Source organism: Chaetodon trifascialis, chromosome 19, assembly GCF_039877785.1.
Source record: "Chaetodon trifascialis isolate fChaTrf1 chromosome 19, fChaTrf1.hap1, whole genome shotgun sequence".
NCBI classification, from domain to species: Eukaryota; Metazoa; Chordata; class Actinopteri; order Chaetodontiformes; family Chaetodontidae; genus Chaetodon; species Chaetodon trifascialis.
This window is the reverse complement of record NC_092074.1, coordinates 4,688,193-4,706,873: the sequence shown is the minus strand read 5'-3', so window position 1 is coordinate 4,706,873 and position 18,681 is coordinate 4,688,193. Positions and strand designations below refer to the sequence as shown.

Below are 18,681 nucleotides of genomic sequence, written 5' to 3'. Positions count from 1 at the left end.
TCTTCTTCTGACTTTGGGGTAAAGTGACGTAGTTTCAAAGCTGTGAGCTCACACGCAGACGAGTGTTTATCTACGTTTCCCTTTTTTCCTAAAAAGGCTAAAGCAGAGCAGGACGAAGGCTGGGATCAGGCGAGGGAGGGATGGGTCACAGGCCGCCGGGCGTCTGTCTGTGTTGTGGTCTGGCCGGTAATCCGCTCCTATCGGTTCAGGGCAGGGAGGTTGGACAGAGGAGAGGAGAAATGAGGTGAAGAACAGAAACGGGCACAGAAAGGTGGATTTAGCCATGGGAGTGGAGTGATGGATGGATAGATTGGTGTATAAATGTGACAGGTGTCGCCCTGAATCTCTCAAAGGAAGGAAGTTATGGAAGATTTGTCTCAGTTTCATGTTACAAGGTGATAACAGTGACATAACTTTTAACCCTTTAAACACAGCCTTGCTGAATAAAGGTTCAGAAAAACAACACTGTCCTGGCCTGACCTGTGTCGTCGTACTGGACGTGCGGTGAGTGCTCGCGGCTCGCTGCTTATGAAAGCACTTGGTGTTGAAAAGGCTGCAGGAGGAATGTGAGCGGCAGCATGATTGCCTCATCTATCGGTGGGAACGGATGAAGTGCAGCACCCTGCAGCTAAACATTTATGCCAGCTTCTGTTTTTCTGTCCTTTATTTCTTTGGCTGACACACAAGCACACACACCTAGAATGTGTGTATGTGTTTGGACTGGTACTTGAAAATCAGCGTCTACCACTGAAGATAACATTTTTTTGACTTAAGTATAATGAAATAGATTTGAAATTATAAAAATGTCAGATAGTAGTGACATTTTTAACAGTCCATTTTCCTGTTGATTGACTAGTCAGTTTGTTGAATGCATCTCGCAGTACTGCACAGAATAATGATGCAAATCATTTGTCTTATTGGTCATTTGGGATCTTATTGGAGCTGAATGTGCTTTGTGCAACATCAGATCAGCATTTTGTTGTAGCTGGAAAAGGTGGAGCTAATTTTAACTCCTTTATATACTGTTGATCAGTTTAATCTAAAGAAGTGTTGTATTTTGTAAAAAGATCATATGTTTTGTCTGTAAAAGTTGAAATAGTGAAGTAAAGTACCTAAACACAGTACTAAAGTAAATACGCTTGAGACATTTTATCAATCAGAGGTGAATAGAGCTGATAATCAATCAGGAATGAGTTTTTCAGGCACCCTCGCCAGATGAGTCTAATTCTCTGGTCTCTTTGTCTGGACATCCAGACTCAGACTTGGCAGTAGCTTGTCTCCATGGAGACATGCGAAAAGTTGCTAACTGGGGACGATCATTTATTTTCAGTCTGTGCGGTCCCTGCCAGCAGCACGCCACGTGGCTCTCTATCATGTGAAGGCTTTGTGGGGAGGAAGGTTTGAAACCTGAGAGAGCTGGAGGTGTGGAGAGGTAGAGACACAGGAGGGACACTTCACCCCCGTCCCGTAGAGACAGCCTGCGTTCCTCGGCCAGAATGAGTTTGTTGTTGCGGGTCAGGAGGGTGAAAGAGTGATGTAAACATTTAGGGGTACAGCAACCCCTCCGACAGCACCACATCAGTCTGGCATGTGTTTGTGTTTGTCGGCTTGCGACAGCGCGTGACACCCCCCCCCGCCCTCCATCTGTGCGCCTGCCCCACTTTGCTTTTTCTTTATGAGCTCATGGTCTCTGGAATCAAACCCCAGGTTGGCAAAGTGGCAGACTACAACACAGCTGGACAACAGCAGAGAAAGACTTAGGCAGTGAAGAGGAAGGGAAAGAAACAGCAGTAAGAGAGAGAGACGAGGAAAGAAGTCAGAGAGAAGTGAGTAAAAAGTGTTCAAGGAGAAGCAGGTGAGAGAGAAGAGGAAAGTTGTGTGCAGCAGGATAGAGGATAGAGCAAGCTCAGGAAAGACGAAGGGAAAGATAGTTCAAAGAGAGAATTCACAAGTCCAGCAGCTTTTTGTATATTTTCTGTCTGCTGCTGCCGGTGGCTTCTATTAGCAGAGGATCCCCCTAAGGCCCCGTCACTGAGGTATCCACAGACATGCCTGCTGCAGCAAGAGTTCACCGATTCCTTCAGGATCAACAGAAGATCAGCCGTGCTCAAATCATCCTCAGGAGTGAGTAGTCAACCAGACAGAAGTGGTTGAGGGCGATGGTTGTGTGCGAGTTTGTTTGTGTGTGAATATTCCAACATCGCGCTGTTTCCTGAAGGCAAGTGTTGCGTGCGTCTGTTCTGTCTTTGATTGTGAACGACATTACTTGAAAATGCACTGGATTTAACTGTGATGCCAGTTTGTTTGGGCAAAATTCAAGTCTTTTATCAAGCAATAATGCCAAATAGTCTCTGGTTCGTAATACTTACTGGAAATGTGACAATCTGCTGCTTTTCTATCTTTAATACCATTTTCTGACATTGTATAAACTACGTGATTAAACACATGAATTAAATATGAAAATGATCTCAGTCCTCGCAGTGACAGCAGTCTATAATGATCGGTGTTTGTGAACGAGGAGAGAAAGGAGAGTAGAACATCCCCACTCAGTGTCATGCAGACAGACACAGTCACTGTCACACATGAACGGATTGTACCACCGCTTTCTAGTACAAGTAATAATGTGTGTTAAAAATCCATGAGTGTGTGTGTCAGCGTGTGTTTAAACGTTTAACCATTCTGTCCCACGAGCCTCAGACAAAGCCTTCAACATCATCCGGAAGCGAGGCCTCCTTGGAGACTTCCCCTGATTGGCTCCAGAGCCATTCTGTGACTTCATTGGTTAAGCTGGGCTCGAGCTGTCATGTAGAAACTGTGTAGAAAGGCTGGAGCGAGGACTGACCACAGTTTCCACCGTGGTCTTCTGATCTTTGAACAAGAGGCTGAAGTTTAATTGTACATGTGAGCTGCAGTATGAGTGTGCGTTTGTGCTCGTCAGCGGAGCGCACGGTGTGTGTACACCTCTTGGGCAAAACATTAAAGTGAGTGCTGCTGTTATGAGTTTAAAAATGCCATAAAGAAAAACTATAACCACTAATGGAGTGACATGAGGTGTTTTGTAATTCTGATGAATAAACAGGACAAAAAACGAAAGGAAAGCTGTTAACAGAAAACACAAGGGAACATAAACAGTTGCAGTATATTTCTAAGGTGTAGAATGCCTGTTTCTAGACCTCAGAATAGCTCCCTGCCGACGTCTTTCTTCAGCTGTACGGGTTGTTGCAAGTCTCATTAGCTGCCACTAGCATAGCACAACCATACCTCCAACCAAACTGTTGGTGGGTGAGTCGTGGGTAATGTAGGCACCAGGTTTTGACAAGGAAGAATGTGTGGAATAAATAAGAAGAAATCTTTTTGCTGCATCCATTTTGATCTTTTTTAAAAGGTCTGACGTGAGTCTCACAGTGTTGTGAGTGCAATGCTGATAACTGATCCTAGCTGCACCCTCTGAGTTACCTGAAAATGACATTGATGTGATGGATATGTCAGTCAGAGTAAAGGGAAGTTGTTTCTGATATAATTACTTTTTTGTTGTTTACATCCACAGTGAATGCTTAATGTAAATATCATAGCAATGCCTTATTGCTTATAAGAAGAGCGAACCTGATGTTATATTCCTTAAGCATTAAGCTCAGGGAGAGTAAAGCAGATGCTCTATATTACACAGCACAGACTATATTTCATCATGCAGTTGTTCGCAATGTCATCTTGTAAGTGAATGAATCACAAGATGAGATGCATCATCCCCTGGTTTAGCATTCCTGTCCTGCAATTTCTTGTTACTTATCGCCTGCTAAGTGAGACAAAATGTTCCTTCTTTTGTCTAGAGGCTACTTGCAAATGAAAAACATTCGTTCACGTTGTGTTGCCTTTGTGCAGGGCCAGAGAGGAAGACATTATCACTGCACTGAACCCCAAACCTCTGCAACTTTTCCAACACAAAATAATCAAATCATCTTTTGCCTGAGACAGATAAAACATCCATTGACCCTACAAACAAGTCACACAGATGGGTTTCCATCCTTTAGCCATAGGCCAGTGCTGAAATCTCAAACTTGTCATAGTTTTTCCCCATCTTTTGGTGTGGAGAATATTTGACCAAAGTAAAGCTTTCATGAAAATCTGCAGAAGCCAGGACGGGTGTCTCCATCATCCAGATTGATCACATGTCGCATTATGTAACCGCAGCTCCTTCCTTGTCATTCAGAGGGTGAAATGTAAAATTATCTTTAGCTTTTTAACAATGAGGCTTTTGAGCATTTGCTGGAAATGATTTTCCATAACTGGAACAATGTAAGTTGTGTGTTAAGTCTGTATTTGAATAGAAAGTAACACTGAAACATGGCCAAATTCCAGCCTTTTTTATTTTCTGGCCATAAAAACTCCAAATTCAGCTCACAGAAGTCGTACCAAAACCAACATTCCTACATGCATGTCATGCCACAGACCATAATTGCGTATTTGTGGAGATCTCTAGACGCTTGACACAGGCATCAAAAATGCTCTGACGGATAACATAAGTATATAAAACATGCTTGTAGCTCTGATGATGAATTAAATGGCATCTAAAATGATCTGCCGCTGTCTCTTGTAATTTAGTGCCGACAAAACGAGCCGTCTCTCAATTCATTGAGCGTTTATTGCCAGTTGTGAATGATCGAGGCTCATTTCATCAGAGGAGCTGATGGGGTAGATGTGTGCACAGCTGCCTCCTCCCGTGCTTCTCTCCTCATTTCCTCCTCATACCATCCGGTTCTTTCTCCTCACTGTTTCTATTATTCAAGTTTTTACAATGAAGAACACATGTAGGAAGAGGTGATGGAAAGCTCCAGCTGTCTGCAGTGCTCCTCCTCTTGCTGTCTGGATGTGTGTCTGGCACATTCAAAGGATTTGGTGTTTTTTTTGTTTCCATTAGCATGGCAAGCTGATGATGAGTCATGCAGTCATATATCATTCATGGCAGTATTGATTTTGTGTGTCTCAAAGATGCTCATGGGTGAGGTGGAGGTAGCAGCAAAACAGCAGACAGCCTTTCCCTGCCTTTAACTCAGAGTGCCAACGGTAATTCACAGATGGGGAGGAAGAATAGGAAAATATTCTCAGTACTTTGTATTAGATTTGAGAAAAAGAGAACACTGGTATTAGAATAGTTAGCAGGAAAAATAAGTTAAACCAAATATATGTGACTGAATTTTGGGAAATGATGCAGAAGACACCTAAAAGATTTCCATCAGATGGAATGGTGCTATAAAAACATAAAGAGCTAGAACAAGTTGACGCAGAATGTTCTCGATGCAGTACTGTACGACAGAGTAGAATGAGATACTCACAGCCCTGATTCCAAGAAGTACGTGTGAAACATCAATAAAACAGAGTGGTGTAAGTTGCTGATCCTTTTTGACATGTACTCAGTTGAAAACAGTGCAAGACCAAACATTTAATGTTTGACCTCATTAACTTCACTGACTTTTGTAGATATCTGCTTATTCTGAATTTGATGTACATTTTAACGCATTTCAAACCACTTGGGACAGGAGCATCAACAGACTGGGAAAGTAATGGAATGCTCCAAAAACACCTGTTTGGAACATTCCACAGGTAAACAGGTTGATTGGTAACAGGTGATAGTATCATGGTTGGGGATGAAAGGGGCATCCTGGAAAGGCTCAGTCGTTCACAAGCGAGGACAGAGAGAGGTTCACCACTTTGTGAGCACATGATTGTATGAAGGATATTACTACATGAACTCAGGAACACTTTGTAAAACTGTTGTTGGTCATTTTCAAATGATTGCATTCTGTTTTTATTTAGGTTTTACACAGTTGCAACTTTTTTGGATTTGGGGTTGTAGGAACATGCTGCCCCAGCCTCAGTCAGTAAACAGTTTGTTTGCAGATGATTGCATTCTGTTTTTATTTAGGTCTTACACGGTGTCCTGACTTCTTCAGCATTGGAGTTGTAAATGAAACCCTCATAAACTGCCTGTGACTGTGGACTGAATACCAAATGTTCAATGCAGGCAGAATTAAAAGAATTCATTATGAGGCAAAGGAATGTGGCTCTTAGCTGCTTTGTCTCCCTCTCGTGCTTCCTGCTGACGTCTGTGTTTCCAGCAGGAGGAGTTGAAATAGTTCTTTGAGGTCTGATTAGGACGCTGCATCAATAACCATTATATTAAATGGCCAACGGAAATGGGCTACCTGGCACACACAGGCCTGCTTCACATTCTCTATTTGGCTTCCAGCTCTCCTCATCAATTGTTATCTCTCTACCTTTGTCCTCTCTGTCTTCACCTGTACCTCTGTTAACCTTATCTAAGATTTTACTGCTTTAAGTCAACCTCACCATGAACCTTATTTGAGGTTTTATTCGACAGTATACACTCTATTAAATCCAGCGACACTTTAATGACTTCAGTTTCTTGTTTAGTGGGATTCAAGGACTCAAAAAGTTTGTAGGTAAGTCGTGTTCTTAGGCCTCGTAACTTGTAAAGTTGGGAAGCCAGAGACTGCTGCTGTGACAAAGCAAACCTCCAACGTCCTGAGACACACTGATGAATTTTGATCGCGTGCTTTGATTAACAAGAAAAGAGTCTTTACGTAGTTTTAAGGACACCAGTGAATTTAGGAAAAAAACCTTTCTGCTTTTTAAAAGTCCACAAATTCCAATGAACCAAGGCCTCAGGAAACTCTGTCCAACGATATATGAGTTTGTGTACAAACTTCTGAAAATCATGGAACAAAGATGAAAGATGATGCAATTCTCTTGGTTTGTTTCTTCCCCTCGATGCAGTTGTTTAATGTGAAGCTCTTAAAGGGTCTCACTTCATGCTTCAGGAAAGCATCATAAAAATAGACAAATTTTGGCTCTGGTAAACTCTTACAGCCACGAGTTTGATTTGACTCACACAGGATTAGTGTTATCATAGGACCTCTGTCTTGATCAGAGCACATTAATGTCTTAATTAGCATTGGATCCTATTACAGACAGATTTACAGGAGATTAAATTCACTGCTGGTCCAGAGAGGACAGAGCTGTTCTCTCTCTGTTTCTGTGTCTATCTTTGTCTCCTTCACTGTGTCCTATCCTACATGTTGGGGGATTATTTTGGGGCTCCCGGGAGTCAGGATGTCTAGAAGGGAAGTAGGATACTGACATCTACACCTGTGCCATCCTCACCCCCTGCAGTTGACTGCTGAACATTTGATTCCAACCCACGGCCCTGTTACAATATCTCAGTAACATGGCAGAGAGGATCCTGAGTGTCAGACGAGCAGGATCGCATGTCAGAGTGACACAACCTGCAAAAATGTACTCATTATAGTTTCAGATCTGCCCGGCAACAAATGGGCTGCCCTATTAGACGGCCTTGAAGAGTTAAAGTAAACACTAGGGTATTCACTGGGGTATTAGGGGAGAGAGGGGTTAGAGTTGGCATGCACCAGATGATGTGTGCTTCATCATGGACCTGAGACAAACAACAACTGGGTCAAAAGCGTCTCGACCAAAACAAAGAAATTTAAAGAAAGGCTCCTTAATGGATTCCATTTGGTGCAGGACTCTTTGGATTTGGATCTTCCAATGGGACAAAAGCAATCTTGTGCCATTCCTTTAAGAACAGGAAACTGGATTATTCTGGGAACTTGAGCTGAAATACTCCAAAAGTCCACTCATTAAGTAGATCAGCAGAAAATGTACATGAAGCTATTTTGATTATAGATTACTTTTCAAGCTGTTTGTCAAGAAAAACCCCACAAATTTGCAGGTTACTCGGGGTTTAAAACTGTTGTTTGGAAAAGTAATATTCTGAAGATGTCACTTTGGGTTCTGGGAGCTTGCGATGAGACAAGGACATTGACCTAAAAAGTAATTGATTCATCGACACATTTGGTAAATTCCCTATTGGGAACTGTGATAAATGCCGGCAGTTATGCTGTAACGTGGATTTCGCTCTGAATCACAAGTTGGGACACTGAGTAAAACAAATAAAAACAGATCATTTGCAAACAAATTGTTTACCAGCAACCATTTAATAGTGTTCCTGAGTTCATGTAGTAATATCCTTCATACAATCATGTGTTCACAAAGTGGTGAACCTCTCTCCATCCTTGCTTATGGACCACTGAGCCTTTCCAGGATGCCCCTTTCATACCCAACCATGATACTCTCACCTGTTACCAATCAACCTGTTTACCTGTGGAATGTTCCAAACAGGTGTTTTTGGAGCATTCCATTACTTTCCCAGTCTGTTGTTGCTTCTGTTCAAACTGGTTTGAAAAATGTTGCTGCATCAAATTCTGAATAAGCAGATATTTACAAAAATCAATGAAGCTGATGAGGTCAAACATTAAATATATTGTCTTTGTACTGTTTTCAGTTTTCAAAAAAATGCTCATTACATTCTGCTTTATTTTTATTTTTGCTGCATCTACATTGTCCTAACTTTTTTGATAACAGACTTTTATCTTGGGCATTTGGTGCCGTATTTAGTTACACAATGTGTCTCAGAGTAGGAAATAAGTAATAACTGACCCCAAATTTTAAGTAAGATGTATCAGATCCTACCTTTAGTATGAAGAGTAAATACAGCATCAGCTCCCATAACTTGGGACAGTACTCTGGGATTTTGGAGAGGCTGACCTGTTAGGAGGTGACATTCAGGCAACAACATTCCATGAGAGGAGAGGTTTTGGGATTGGGTTAATGACAATAAGCGTGTTAAAAACACAGTTCTGAAAGGACCTGAATCATTTTTGTGACCTTGTGCTCATGCAGAGGAGAACACATGCTCTCAGCTGAGACCACCGTCCTCATAACCTTGTGCTTTTTTGCAATGAGAAAAATGCAGCTGTGCAAACGTGATGATTCTGTCAGAACCAAGAATCCAACTTTGATAGCTTTGTCAGTGCTTCATAGAGACAGTGCACCCATGAGGTTTGTCAGTGACAGCTGACTTGTGTTTAAAGTTAGTTCCTCTTATCTGGATGTCACCTGATTCATTCAAGTGATAAGTATATTTTTATTTCAGCAAATAAAATCTAGTGTAGTGTCTTTTATCTTATTAATTTCAAGACCCATGATGAGCTGTGTCTCAGCCAGAGATCATTACTAAAAAGGCTGACACAGAAGGATTACTTATCATTAAAACCTGCAGAAAGATTTGATGTTTGGCTTTGTCTTTGTACTTATTAACTTTTGCAACTAGTTAGCTAAGTCATGTACTTGCCCGACCAATACACTAAAGCCTGCAGTGCCATAAATACAGGCCAAGACCTGATCCTGGTCTGTGGCCCACATGTCATACTATTTCATATAATATATTACTATGGAGCAGGTGTCGTTTTCTTTTCCTGCCTAGCTTCGTGCCCACAAGATGTTGCTATAGATGCTGTCATTTTAACCCTTTCGCGATGACATCGTGAGCTAAATGTGATGCTGGATGTGGATTCTAGCTTTTCAAATTGTGTCCACCCTGTGATCCTGCTCCCCTGCTTTAACCAGACAGTCTAAATAAACCTGGACGTGGACATACGTCTTATACTCAGGTTCACTTTGACAGAGTGAAGACGGAAGGAATTTCCTTTCGCATTTTCCAGAGGAGTCTGTGATGGCGGTGTGTGTAGGTCGTTTAGCTTTGAGTGTGTATACAGTTACTGGCTTCAGTTCCCGCTGGAGCCCCACATGCTAACAAATACACAGTCATCATACTGTAATGTACTGCTCTTTGGATCTAAGTGTCCACCAAAACAGTGTGAGCTTCATGTATTATTCATAGCCCCTGTGTGCTTTTAGTCTGCCTGTCTCTAACAGGATGATGGATGGAAACATGCATGGAGTGGACTGAACAAATGCTCAACCAGCACAGACACACACATACAGCAACACCTTGACCTGTGACAGGTGACAGCGTCAGCTCTTCACTTCTACAAACACAGATGGATGGCGGCTGTGATGACAGGTTGCTTCTCTGCCGGTATAATGGATGGGTGGGCAGAAAACAACCCTGTCCTTTACCTCTGTCCACTCATTTCCTTCATCCCGACAAACACTCAATCTCTCCTTTTGTGTTCACTTTGACTTTTTCTCTTTGTGTCATTTTTTTTTTTTTTTCCTTTTGGTTTTGTATTCTTCCTCCCTGTGCTGTTATTGACCCGCTCTCAGAAAATTCTCACATACTGTCATAGTATAGTGTTAAATGTGATGGCGTTTAATATTAGTGATCCAGCTGATCGTTGCAGCGCACACAACTAAAAATCAACACAGGCGGTTAAGATGGCTCTCACAGTTCATCCAAGCGTGGAACCAAGCAATCAATCACAGTCTACTGGAGCAGATTACAGACAGCAGGACCACGCCTTTTTTAAATAAATTAAATGGTTGGCCCTTCCAAATGCAGACAGTCCTGCACAAAAATCACAAAGAACGAAATGACGTTTCATTCATTCATCAGCTGAACTCTCAGAAAGGCTCACAGCTTTAGCAAATGAAGCCTAAACTATCTGCATGGTGAGAGAATATCTTGTCATTTTGGTGACCACGCCTTTTACTTTCAGTGCTACATCCTTGGATCTAAATGAATCATTTAAGTGAAAGAATATATCAAACATCAAACTGTACAAACTACACACACACACACTGGTAATGATATTGAGGGCAGCAGCGTTCTGTCCTTCTCTGTATCCAGCGGATGAATAATAGATTAGATCCAGGAAGTACAAACTGACCGACCAGCCCATCAGGTAGAGAGTCCTACCACATCCTGTATGCGTCTCTCTCTCTCTCTCTCCCACTATTTCTGTCTCTTTCTCTGCCTTTTGTGTGTCGTCAGTTTGTTTTCTCCTCATTCTTTGTCTCCGTCCGGCTCCAGCTCTTTCTTTCTCTCTCTGCCTCTTATGTTTATCCCTCCCTCCCACTCTCCATCCCTCCCTTTCCTCTCCCTTTGTTTCCATCAGTTATAATCTGTGAGAGAACCGGCACAAAGAACAACCACTCCAGCATGTTGGCGTCATCTTTAAAGGTGTACCGTCAGGATATTAAAGCATCAGATTACAGAGGATAAAGGATTTGACTCGGCTACTGCAACTGAAGAAGGCTCAATATTTTGTTTATTAAAAACACTTTTTATCTCTTCTGGGTGGAACTTAACTTCATAACCATCACTCTGAGCTTGACAAACCTCCATCGGCGTGGATGATGCAGAGCTAAGGCACAGGAAATTGAAAGAGGAACCTCCGAATCCTGAGCTATGGTTTTGTATGTGAGCTCCCAGGATTGTACTGGGGGAGCTGGGAGTGGGGTGGTGGTTGCACTGAGGCCTGGCAACGGGTCAGACGGGGCCCCACAAGGACTGTGGCGCTACATGTGCTGCCAGAGGAGGCCCACACTGGTGCTGACTTCATGTAGGTATACAAGAGTGATGGGAACAGACATTGTGTAGTTGTTGTACTTTGTGTCTCTGTGGAAGAAGATGCTGTTAAATGTTAAAGTCAAGCAGTTTGTTGGGAGGACATTCTTTGACATTCTTCACCTTGACTTTTGTCTCTCCCTAGTCCTCTGAACTGTCACAAGCCTTTTCCTCCTGCTGAGGAGATGAGATATTCCACTCTACTTCCCTGAGGTGTATTTTAGTAGCAGATAGTGAAATCATGACCAACTAATATGGTGTCTGTGTAGAGCTAGCTGCCTGTCTTTAGCTCTCCTTCATGCTGCCCTGTTTGTCGTCTGTTTTTCTGCTTTACCAGTATTGTGTCAGATGGTGTGTTTGGATGGTGGCCAAGCCTAAGTGCTGTTGTTGTGGGTCACTGAATCAATTCAGACCTCTTAAGACCTTCCTTTTCACGAGAAAGGAAAATGACTAAATGTCTGTTGAGAAGGCACCTTGAGAGTCAGTGGGCGTGCTGTGTTTTGGGACATTACAGTTGCTCATCGTGAAAAGATGACATACAGTAATAAAAAGCTTGTTCTAATAAGAAAATGAGGCTTAAATGAGTGTCAGGCCCGTTGATGTGATCTTAAGTCTTTCCTCCTGAGCAGCTTTCAGGGCTGCGGCCCTGCTAGGCTGCTGTGTTCTGTCATTAGCACATAAGCTCTATTAGAGCAGACAGTAACACAATTACACCCACAGGCAGCGGAAGATGGAGACGAGAGACCATGTCAGCAATTACAGCCGCAGATATTGACTGCCTGTGGACTCGACATAATACAATAGTATTTCAGTTCAACTCCTACAAGAAGGAAACCATCAAGATGGTAATAAGTTGAGGTGATTTGGATAATCATGCCGGATAAAGAGGTAGTTATTCAGTGTTCCCCGGAGAAGTGGCTGATGCTGTACATCTTTCAGTTTCATTTAACGCCGTTGTGAAAGGTCCAGACTGTACTCTGGCTGAGGTCACATTGACTCATATCCTTTAAGTGTCTGTATTCCTATTTTCTGATGGAACTGCATGAATGATACTTCAAACCATTTTTAGATTTTCAGCTGCTGCTCATATCTGAATCAGTGGGAGCTGTTCATATGAACTATAGGATGATTGACTAGTGATTATTATGTAGTGCTTAAATTGTCCATCAATTACTTTTTCCTGTTCGCTGTTTAGTTTAAGAAATGTCAGGAGCCCCTCAAATGGTCCCGTTCGCCCAAAGTGTTCTCTCAATCAAAAGTAAATCAAAGTCTGATTACCAGAGAATTGGGTTGGGCTTGATTGCAGTTTAGCTTTTGTCATTTACAAGTATTTAAAGTCATGAATAACAATAACAGCAGCTCCTCAGTTTAGATCTGTTGCTAGGCAGGAAGCCAGAAATACTACAGTTTATAGTGGAAGCCGCTCGCTACAGCCTGAAAGTGAGATGAGCAGCAGAAGATAAGAAACGCTGATTGTTGGCATCTGTCATTTTCACCGGTGAAAACAACAATTAGCACCAGCTACGAATGAGAAGCCTGCTAATGTCACCTGCATGTTTTCACTATTGGAAATAAAAACACTGAGAAATGAAAGGGTCAGTAAGATTTGTTAGCTTCAGAGGTGAACGAGCGCTGGTAACATACCAACAGGGAAGCATCCAAAATGGAGCTGCTACCAGAACCCAACTCTGTATGAGACAGAGAAAATCTGCAAATCCTCACATTCGATATTTTTATTCAGTTAAAACAATAAACTGACCATAATATATTTTATATAAACTCAATTCTTAGAAGATCTCAGAGATGCAAAAACTAGAACAACAATATGCAGAAGTGCAAACTGGCTCATGTCTGGCAGAGAATGTGTAAAACATCATGACAGACACCTGTTAAGTGGTATTGGTGAGTCATCCCCTTACAATGGTTTCCAGTCAACGCACACACACACACGCACACACACACACACACACACACACACACACACACAGGGCTGTACCTTCTGAACACTCCATTGATCCTCAGCCTCCCCTGAGGATGTTTGCTGAATAAAAGCTCACATAAATATCGGAGTCCAGACGGATGTGTTTTACAAGCAGCACTGTCAGACTGGTCTTTGCTGAGCCACTGTTTGCTGCTCCTGGTCTCTCCTGGCCAGTGGTCCACATCACACCACTCAGAGACTTCTGTTATTTATCACTGAGCATTACAGAGAGAAGAAACACAAACTCCACATTATTTCAGTTTAAAGCCCAAGTGAATAAACTACCTCTGATCAAGTATTTTTACTCTTGTCATTTGATATTTCTTGACACATTAATGATGGCTGTGGGCCCCGTGCTGACTCATCAGACAGGATTTTCTGTGCTGACATTCCTGATGGGTTCCAGTAATTCATGTCATGGTCAGCTCTTACTCGTAATTAACCAAAGTCACACCAAAGCACCACTCAGGGCTTCTTTATTGTTTGTGTGTCTCTCTTTCCATCTCAGATGAGCTTGTGTTCATCATCGTGTCCTGTAACATTTCTGTCTGGACAGTCACAGTTTTCAAAGAATTTGGTTTTCGTCCCTTAAGGAGGAGGAGCACACATTTGGGAGGTGATTTAAAGTTGTCAGCTAGTTTTTTATGGTGTTACTGTTTCACTTTTGCTGGTGGTGTAAATGTGTTGCTGTTGGAAGTCTAAAGGTCTTAAGTTCAACAACGAAACGGGATAATTCAGTGAAATCGTGAAGAAACAAACAGAGCTGTTGTTACAGTGTTCCACTTGTTTTGACTCAGATGTGACAAACCCTATTTTCTTCTGTTGTGGAAAAGTGGCTAATGCCGATGTCAGTGTTAAGTGGGGGTAATGTGTGTTAGCACTTTGGTATTCAGGAGCAGTCGTCAGCCTGGCTGCAGCCCAGATTCTGCCTGTTTTATCTCAGTCTGTCTGTCTGTCTGTCTCTTCAGACAGTTAACACTTGGCTGAATGCTAATTGCAGTCAAATCTGCTCCCTTTTCAGCTCCATCCAGATCCAGAAGCCTCTGGTTGGTGCGTGCGTGCGTGCGTGCGTGCGTGCGTGCGTGCGTGCGTGCGTGCGTGCGTGCGTGCGTGCGTGCGTGCGTGCGTGCGTGCGTGCGTGCGTGCGTGCGTGTGTGTTTGGTACACAGAGGGAGAGAGCACCATGTCGGTCCATCTGGCCCTGTTCAGGTTTTGCAGAAAAGTTAGCTCATTAGCAAGTGTAAATTAGACAGTGATGTCTGGGTGTCTGTCGTTCTTGTGCTAAAGGCCACTGAGGGTACAGTGTGTTTTTTCAGGGTTTCTGACTTTATGCCAGGACTGTCCACAAACACATGAACCGAGTTTTATTTCTCCTTTTCAGAACCATCTACTTAGTTACATGCTACTCAGTTGGTAGACACTGTGCATTTGTGTTGATCCTTCAGCTTATGCCCTCATTATTAATACACTTTTCTACAACACATTTTGGTTCATTGAAAAATATAAAATTCACTGTTTTACATCACTAATTAAACAAAAACAGCTTTACAAGCTGGTAAATGAATGGTATAGAATTTAAAAACTTCTGATTTCTTTAAAAAATCACATCAAGAAACAAGTAAACATGACCGAGAATCTTGCCATGCAGTCAGCTTTAAGGTGGTGAGTGTTTGACACTTGGTTGAGCATTCAGGGTTCATAAAGCATGAGAGCAGCAGCAATGATTGTTTTCATTACTGATCACTGATCAATTATTTCCTTAATGAATCAATGAATCGTTTTTTCCATCACAGTTTCTCAAATACCAGGTTAACAGCAAATATTCACATTTGACATGCTAAAGCAGTTAATGAAATAGCAAAGTAGCTGCACATTATTATTTGACATTATCTGAGCCTGGGTTTCCGTTATATCTGTTATTCCATAACATTTTTGTACAGAGAAAATCTAGTCCAACACACGTAAATCTTGTCATAATGCCTGGTGAAAATTATTCCCCCTTAATTTGAATTGTATTAAAATGGGCAAATTTAGTTTTTTTTAGCTCAGTAATTGACTGGACTTTCTCCCATTCGTCCGGGACTTTGAAATCCTCCAGGAAACCCTGATCTGAACAGTTAAAGATACGGCACAGGTTCAGTTCCCAGTGCAAGTAATGTGTCTAACTACGACTGCATTCGTCACACTCAGCTCAGCAGCAAATACCTGCTGCAGGTCCTCAGCAAATGGAAAACATGACAGGTGACTTCAGAGGAAGTGAAGGCAGATAAACTTCACACTTTGGCCACTGAGATGTACGGAAGCTAAATAACCTGCAGATCTTTGGCCAAATACTGTGTTGCCAGGACAACCAACAGTGTCTCCCTGTTTGCTCCTGAGGTGTTTGGATGCTTTTATAAGGCTCTCCAGTGGCTCAATATAACTGTTGATTGGTCTGGTTACAAAATATGAAGTCAAGTTTCATTCTATGTGACATGTATGTATGAAGATGTTTTTGACTGTGCTCTGACTCTGGATCTATTTTTTTGTTTCTTAAAGCAGTACATGAGGAATTATGTGTGTGTGAATAATGATGATGTCAGCTAACAGGAGCTGCATGCGTGTCGCCCTCTGCAGGCCCCACACTGCCCAGACAGGGTCCCCAGGTTCAGAATGGCCCCGCACCAGAGGAGATGGACCTGCAGAGAAGGTAAGGGCCACACAGACAATAAGAAGAAACAACTCTGGTCTGATCAAGACCAAAGATCACATACACACCTGAACATTTGGGACAATAGTTTGAACATTGTGTGTGGTTTTAAAGGTATGTTCACCTTGTTTCTTCTGTGTCTATGTCTCCCTCTACTTACATGTCTATTCTTTTTCTTAATTCATTCATTTCATCTCTTTTTTTTTCACCATCAATCTATCAGTGTCTCACACAGACTCTACCCACACATGCACTGAGACAAAAAGCTACACGCTCACAGTTGTTTTTCTTCCCCATACAAGGCCACTCTTTACCTCAGGTAATAAAGGCTCTGGAACAGCTAGAAAACACATCACATACAGACTCACACACACACACACACACACACACACTCTCTCTCTCTCTCTCTCTCTCTCTCCCACACACACTCACACACACACACGCACACACACACACACACACACACACACACACATGCACAAAGCTGTATTAATGGAGACCAGCTGTTGGCCAAGGTTTGGGACGTATTCACCAGAAAGCTTGTTCAAGGATTTAATTAGAATGAACTACCCGCATACACACTCCCATGCAAACACGGGAACATGGACGAACACTGAAGTCTACAAACATGCCTACACACAACCTTGAATCTCTTTACATGTGTGTCTGTACGCAGTGACAGCTGTGCCCCTAGCCAGGGACACGTCATGGGCATTTTGAAAAGAATGGAGAAGGTGGAGCATTTGACATTCGCCCACCTCTGATCCCAATACATGACCACACACAGAGACATTAACATCTAACTTAAGTATCAGTTACATGAGCCGAACAAAGACTTTGGTAACCAGTGCAGATAAAGGACAGCTTGTACACACAACACTGTAATGTCATGAAAGACATCTGGACAATCTTTGCACTGGAAGAACATCAGTGTCCACCATATACAAACAGGTTACAGATTAAAGGCAAAACTTGAATAAATGAATGGAGGAACATAATGACTCCACATGTTCCCATCATGCCAGGAGGGCTCACTGAAGGGGGTCACACTCACTTTGTCTCTCCTTTGCTTCCTTGGCTGGGTTCACAGTAGCTCAGCACCATATTGAGACACTTGATAATATGGCTTTTCTTTCTACATATAAAAGTCAAAATAATAAAGGACAGATTAAGTCAATACGTGTTAATCAATAGAAACTAGAGAGAGAGTGCAGACCTCCATCCAGGCCATTAATCCACTTTTCTGTGATATACAAATCTGGAAGCACAACCACTATAAATCTCCACACTATTAGAATTCCACACTTGCATTATCACTGACAGGTTGTGTTCATGTCATATGGGATGGATTGTTGAAATAGAAAAGAATTGGGTCATAACTTGTGTTTAAGCACATTGAACGGCAGACTTTATCACAGCTGAAAGAAAGCTTGGTTTCCCAGTCATAATTATGACTTGGATGCTGATTTGAAACTCGTAATTACGATGACTGAAAGTCACAACTTTCACATCTTAAAGTGTGGCACAGCTTTTTTTGCTCCGTTGTGGGAATGTTTGAGCATATGCTCAGAATTCAGACAAACAAAGAACCCTCTCACGTTTGAGTTGTGACTTGTTGATATGGGCATTTTCAAGGTGACTACTAGCCATCATCATCCACACACACTCACTTTGTCCCTTCTTTGATTTAGTGCCCCACCACCACCACATACACACACTCACACTCTCGAGTAGTGAAGCATTCTTCAGGTGTGAGTCAATGGTTCTTCTAATTCTGTTTGAGGTGAGCTTGGATCTGCCAGGAATTTTACAGACTCTGTAGGTCTGAGAGGGTCTAATGGATCTGGCTTCTTCTCTGTTTCTTTATTTTTTTCCTCCCCCTTTATGCTTTCGACTTTCACCCTTTTGTCCCTGTCTAGCTCCAACCCCCCCACCCCCACCCCCAACGCCCCCGGTTCCGGTCATGCTCCATATTTAGCAGTGGATGACAGACAGGCAGCGAGAGGATCAGTGACTGAGGTCATCTGCTGACACACAGGCCAATATCAGCCTGGTGGGAGGGCGAGTAAAGGATGTGTAGAGCAGAGTGGGAGCAGGATGAAAGAAGTGAGGATTGTGATGGAGGGAGAGGAGGAGGAGTAAAGACAGAAGTGTAGAAACGAATTGGCAGCACGCTCTCACATCAAGCCCTCTGCTTCTTTAAAAGGAAAGCTAACACATGGTCAGCTTTGGAAGATGTTGAAGGTCTGTTTGGCCCACAAACATGGTCAAGTTCTGTTTGAGCTAATCAGTACGCCGCTGTCAGTAAGCCAGTCAGTTTTGTCGATTGTTTATTGGAAGTTTATAGACTGAAAAACATCTGGACACTAGCATCTGTTTGAAATTATTATTTAATCCAAGCTTTTAATCATAAACCCCTCTCAAAGCATTTCAGGGATTTAAATTTGTAACATGCACAACTTCATAGCTTTGGCTGCCTGTACGTTATCCTATTAACCACCTGACCAAACGGTATCAAGTAGTACATTAGCATGCACGAGTATCCCCATATTGCGTCTCATGTTTGTTTTATTCTGTTGATGTTAAACATGCTCCTTGCTCACATGA

General features: G+C 42.4%; 1 protein-coding gene across 6 annotated transcripts in view; it reads left to right on the top strand.

Moving 5' to 3' along the window:
- Positions 1-18,681, top strand: part of enah (ENAH actin regulator) — a 126,208-nt gene that overhangs the window by 73,059 nt on the left and 34,468 nt on the right. For 5 of the 6 annotated variants that reach the window (XM_070987114.1, XM_070987118.1, XM_070987117.1 and 2 more), the window contains exon 4: positions 16,002-16,074. In XM_070987114.1, the coding sequence (XP_070843215.1) occupies positions 16,002-16,074 (73 nt within the window). Of the gene's footprint in view, positions 1-11,188; positions 11,400-16,001; positions 16,075-18,681 lie in introns of those variants that run through there. The other variant, XM_070987115.1, reaches the window with a different exon arrangement.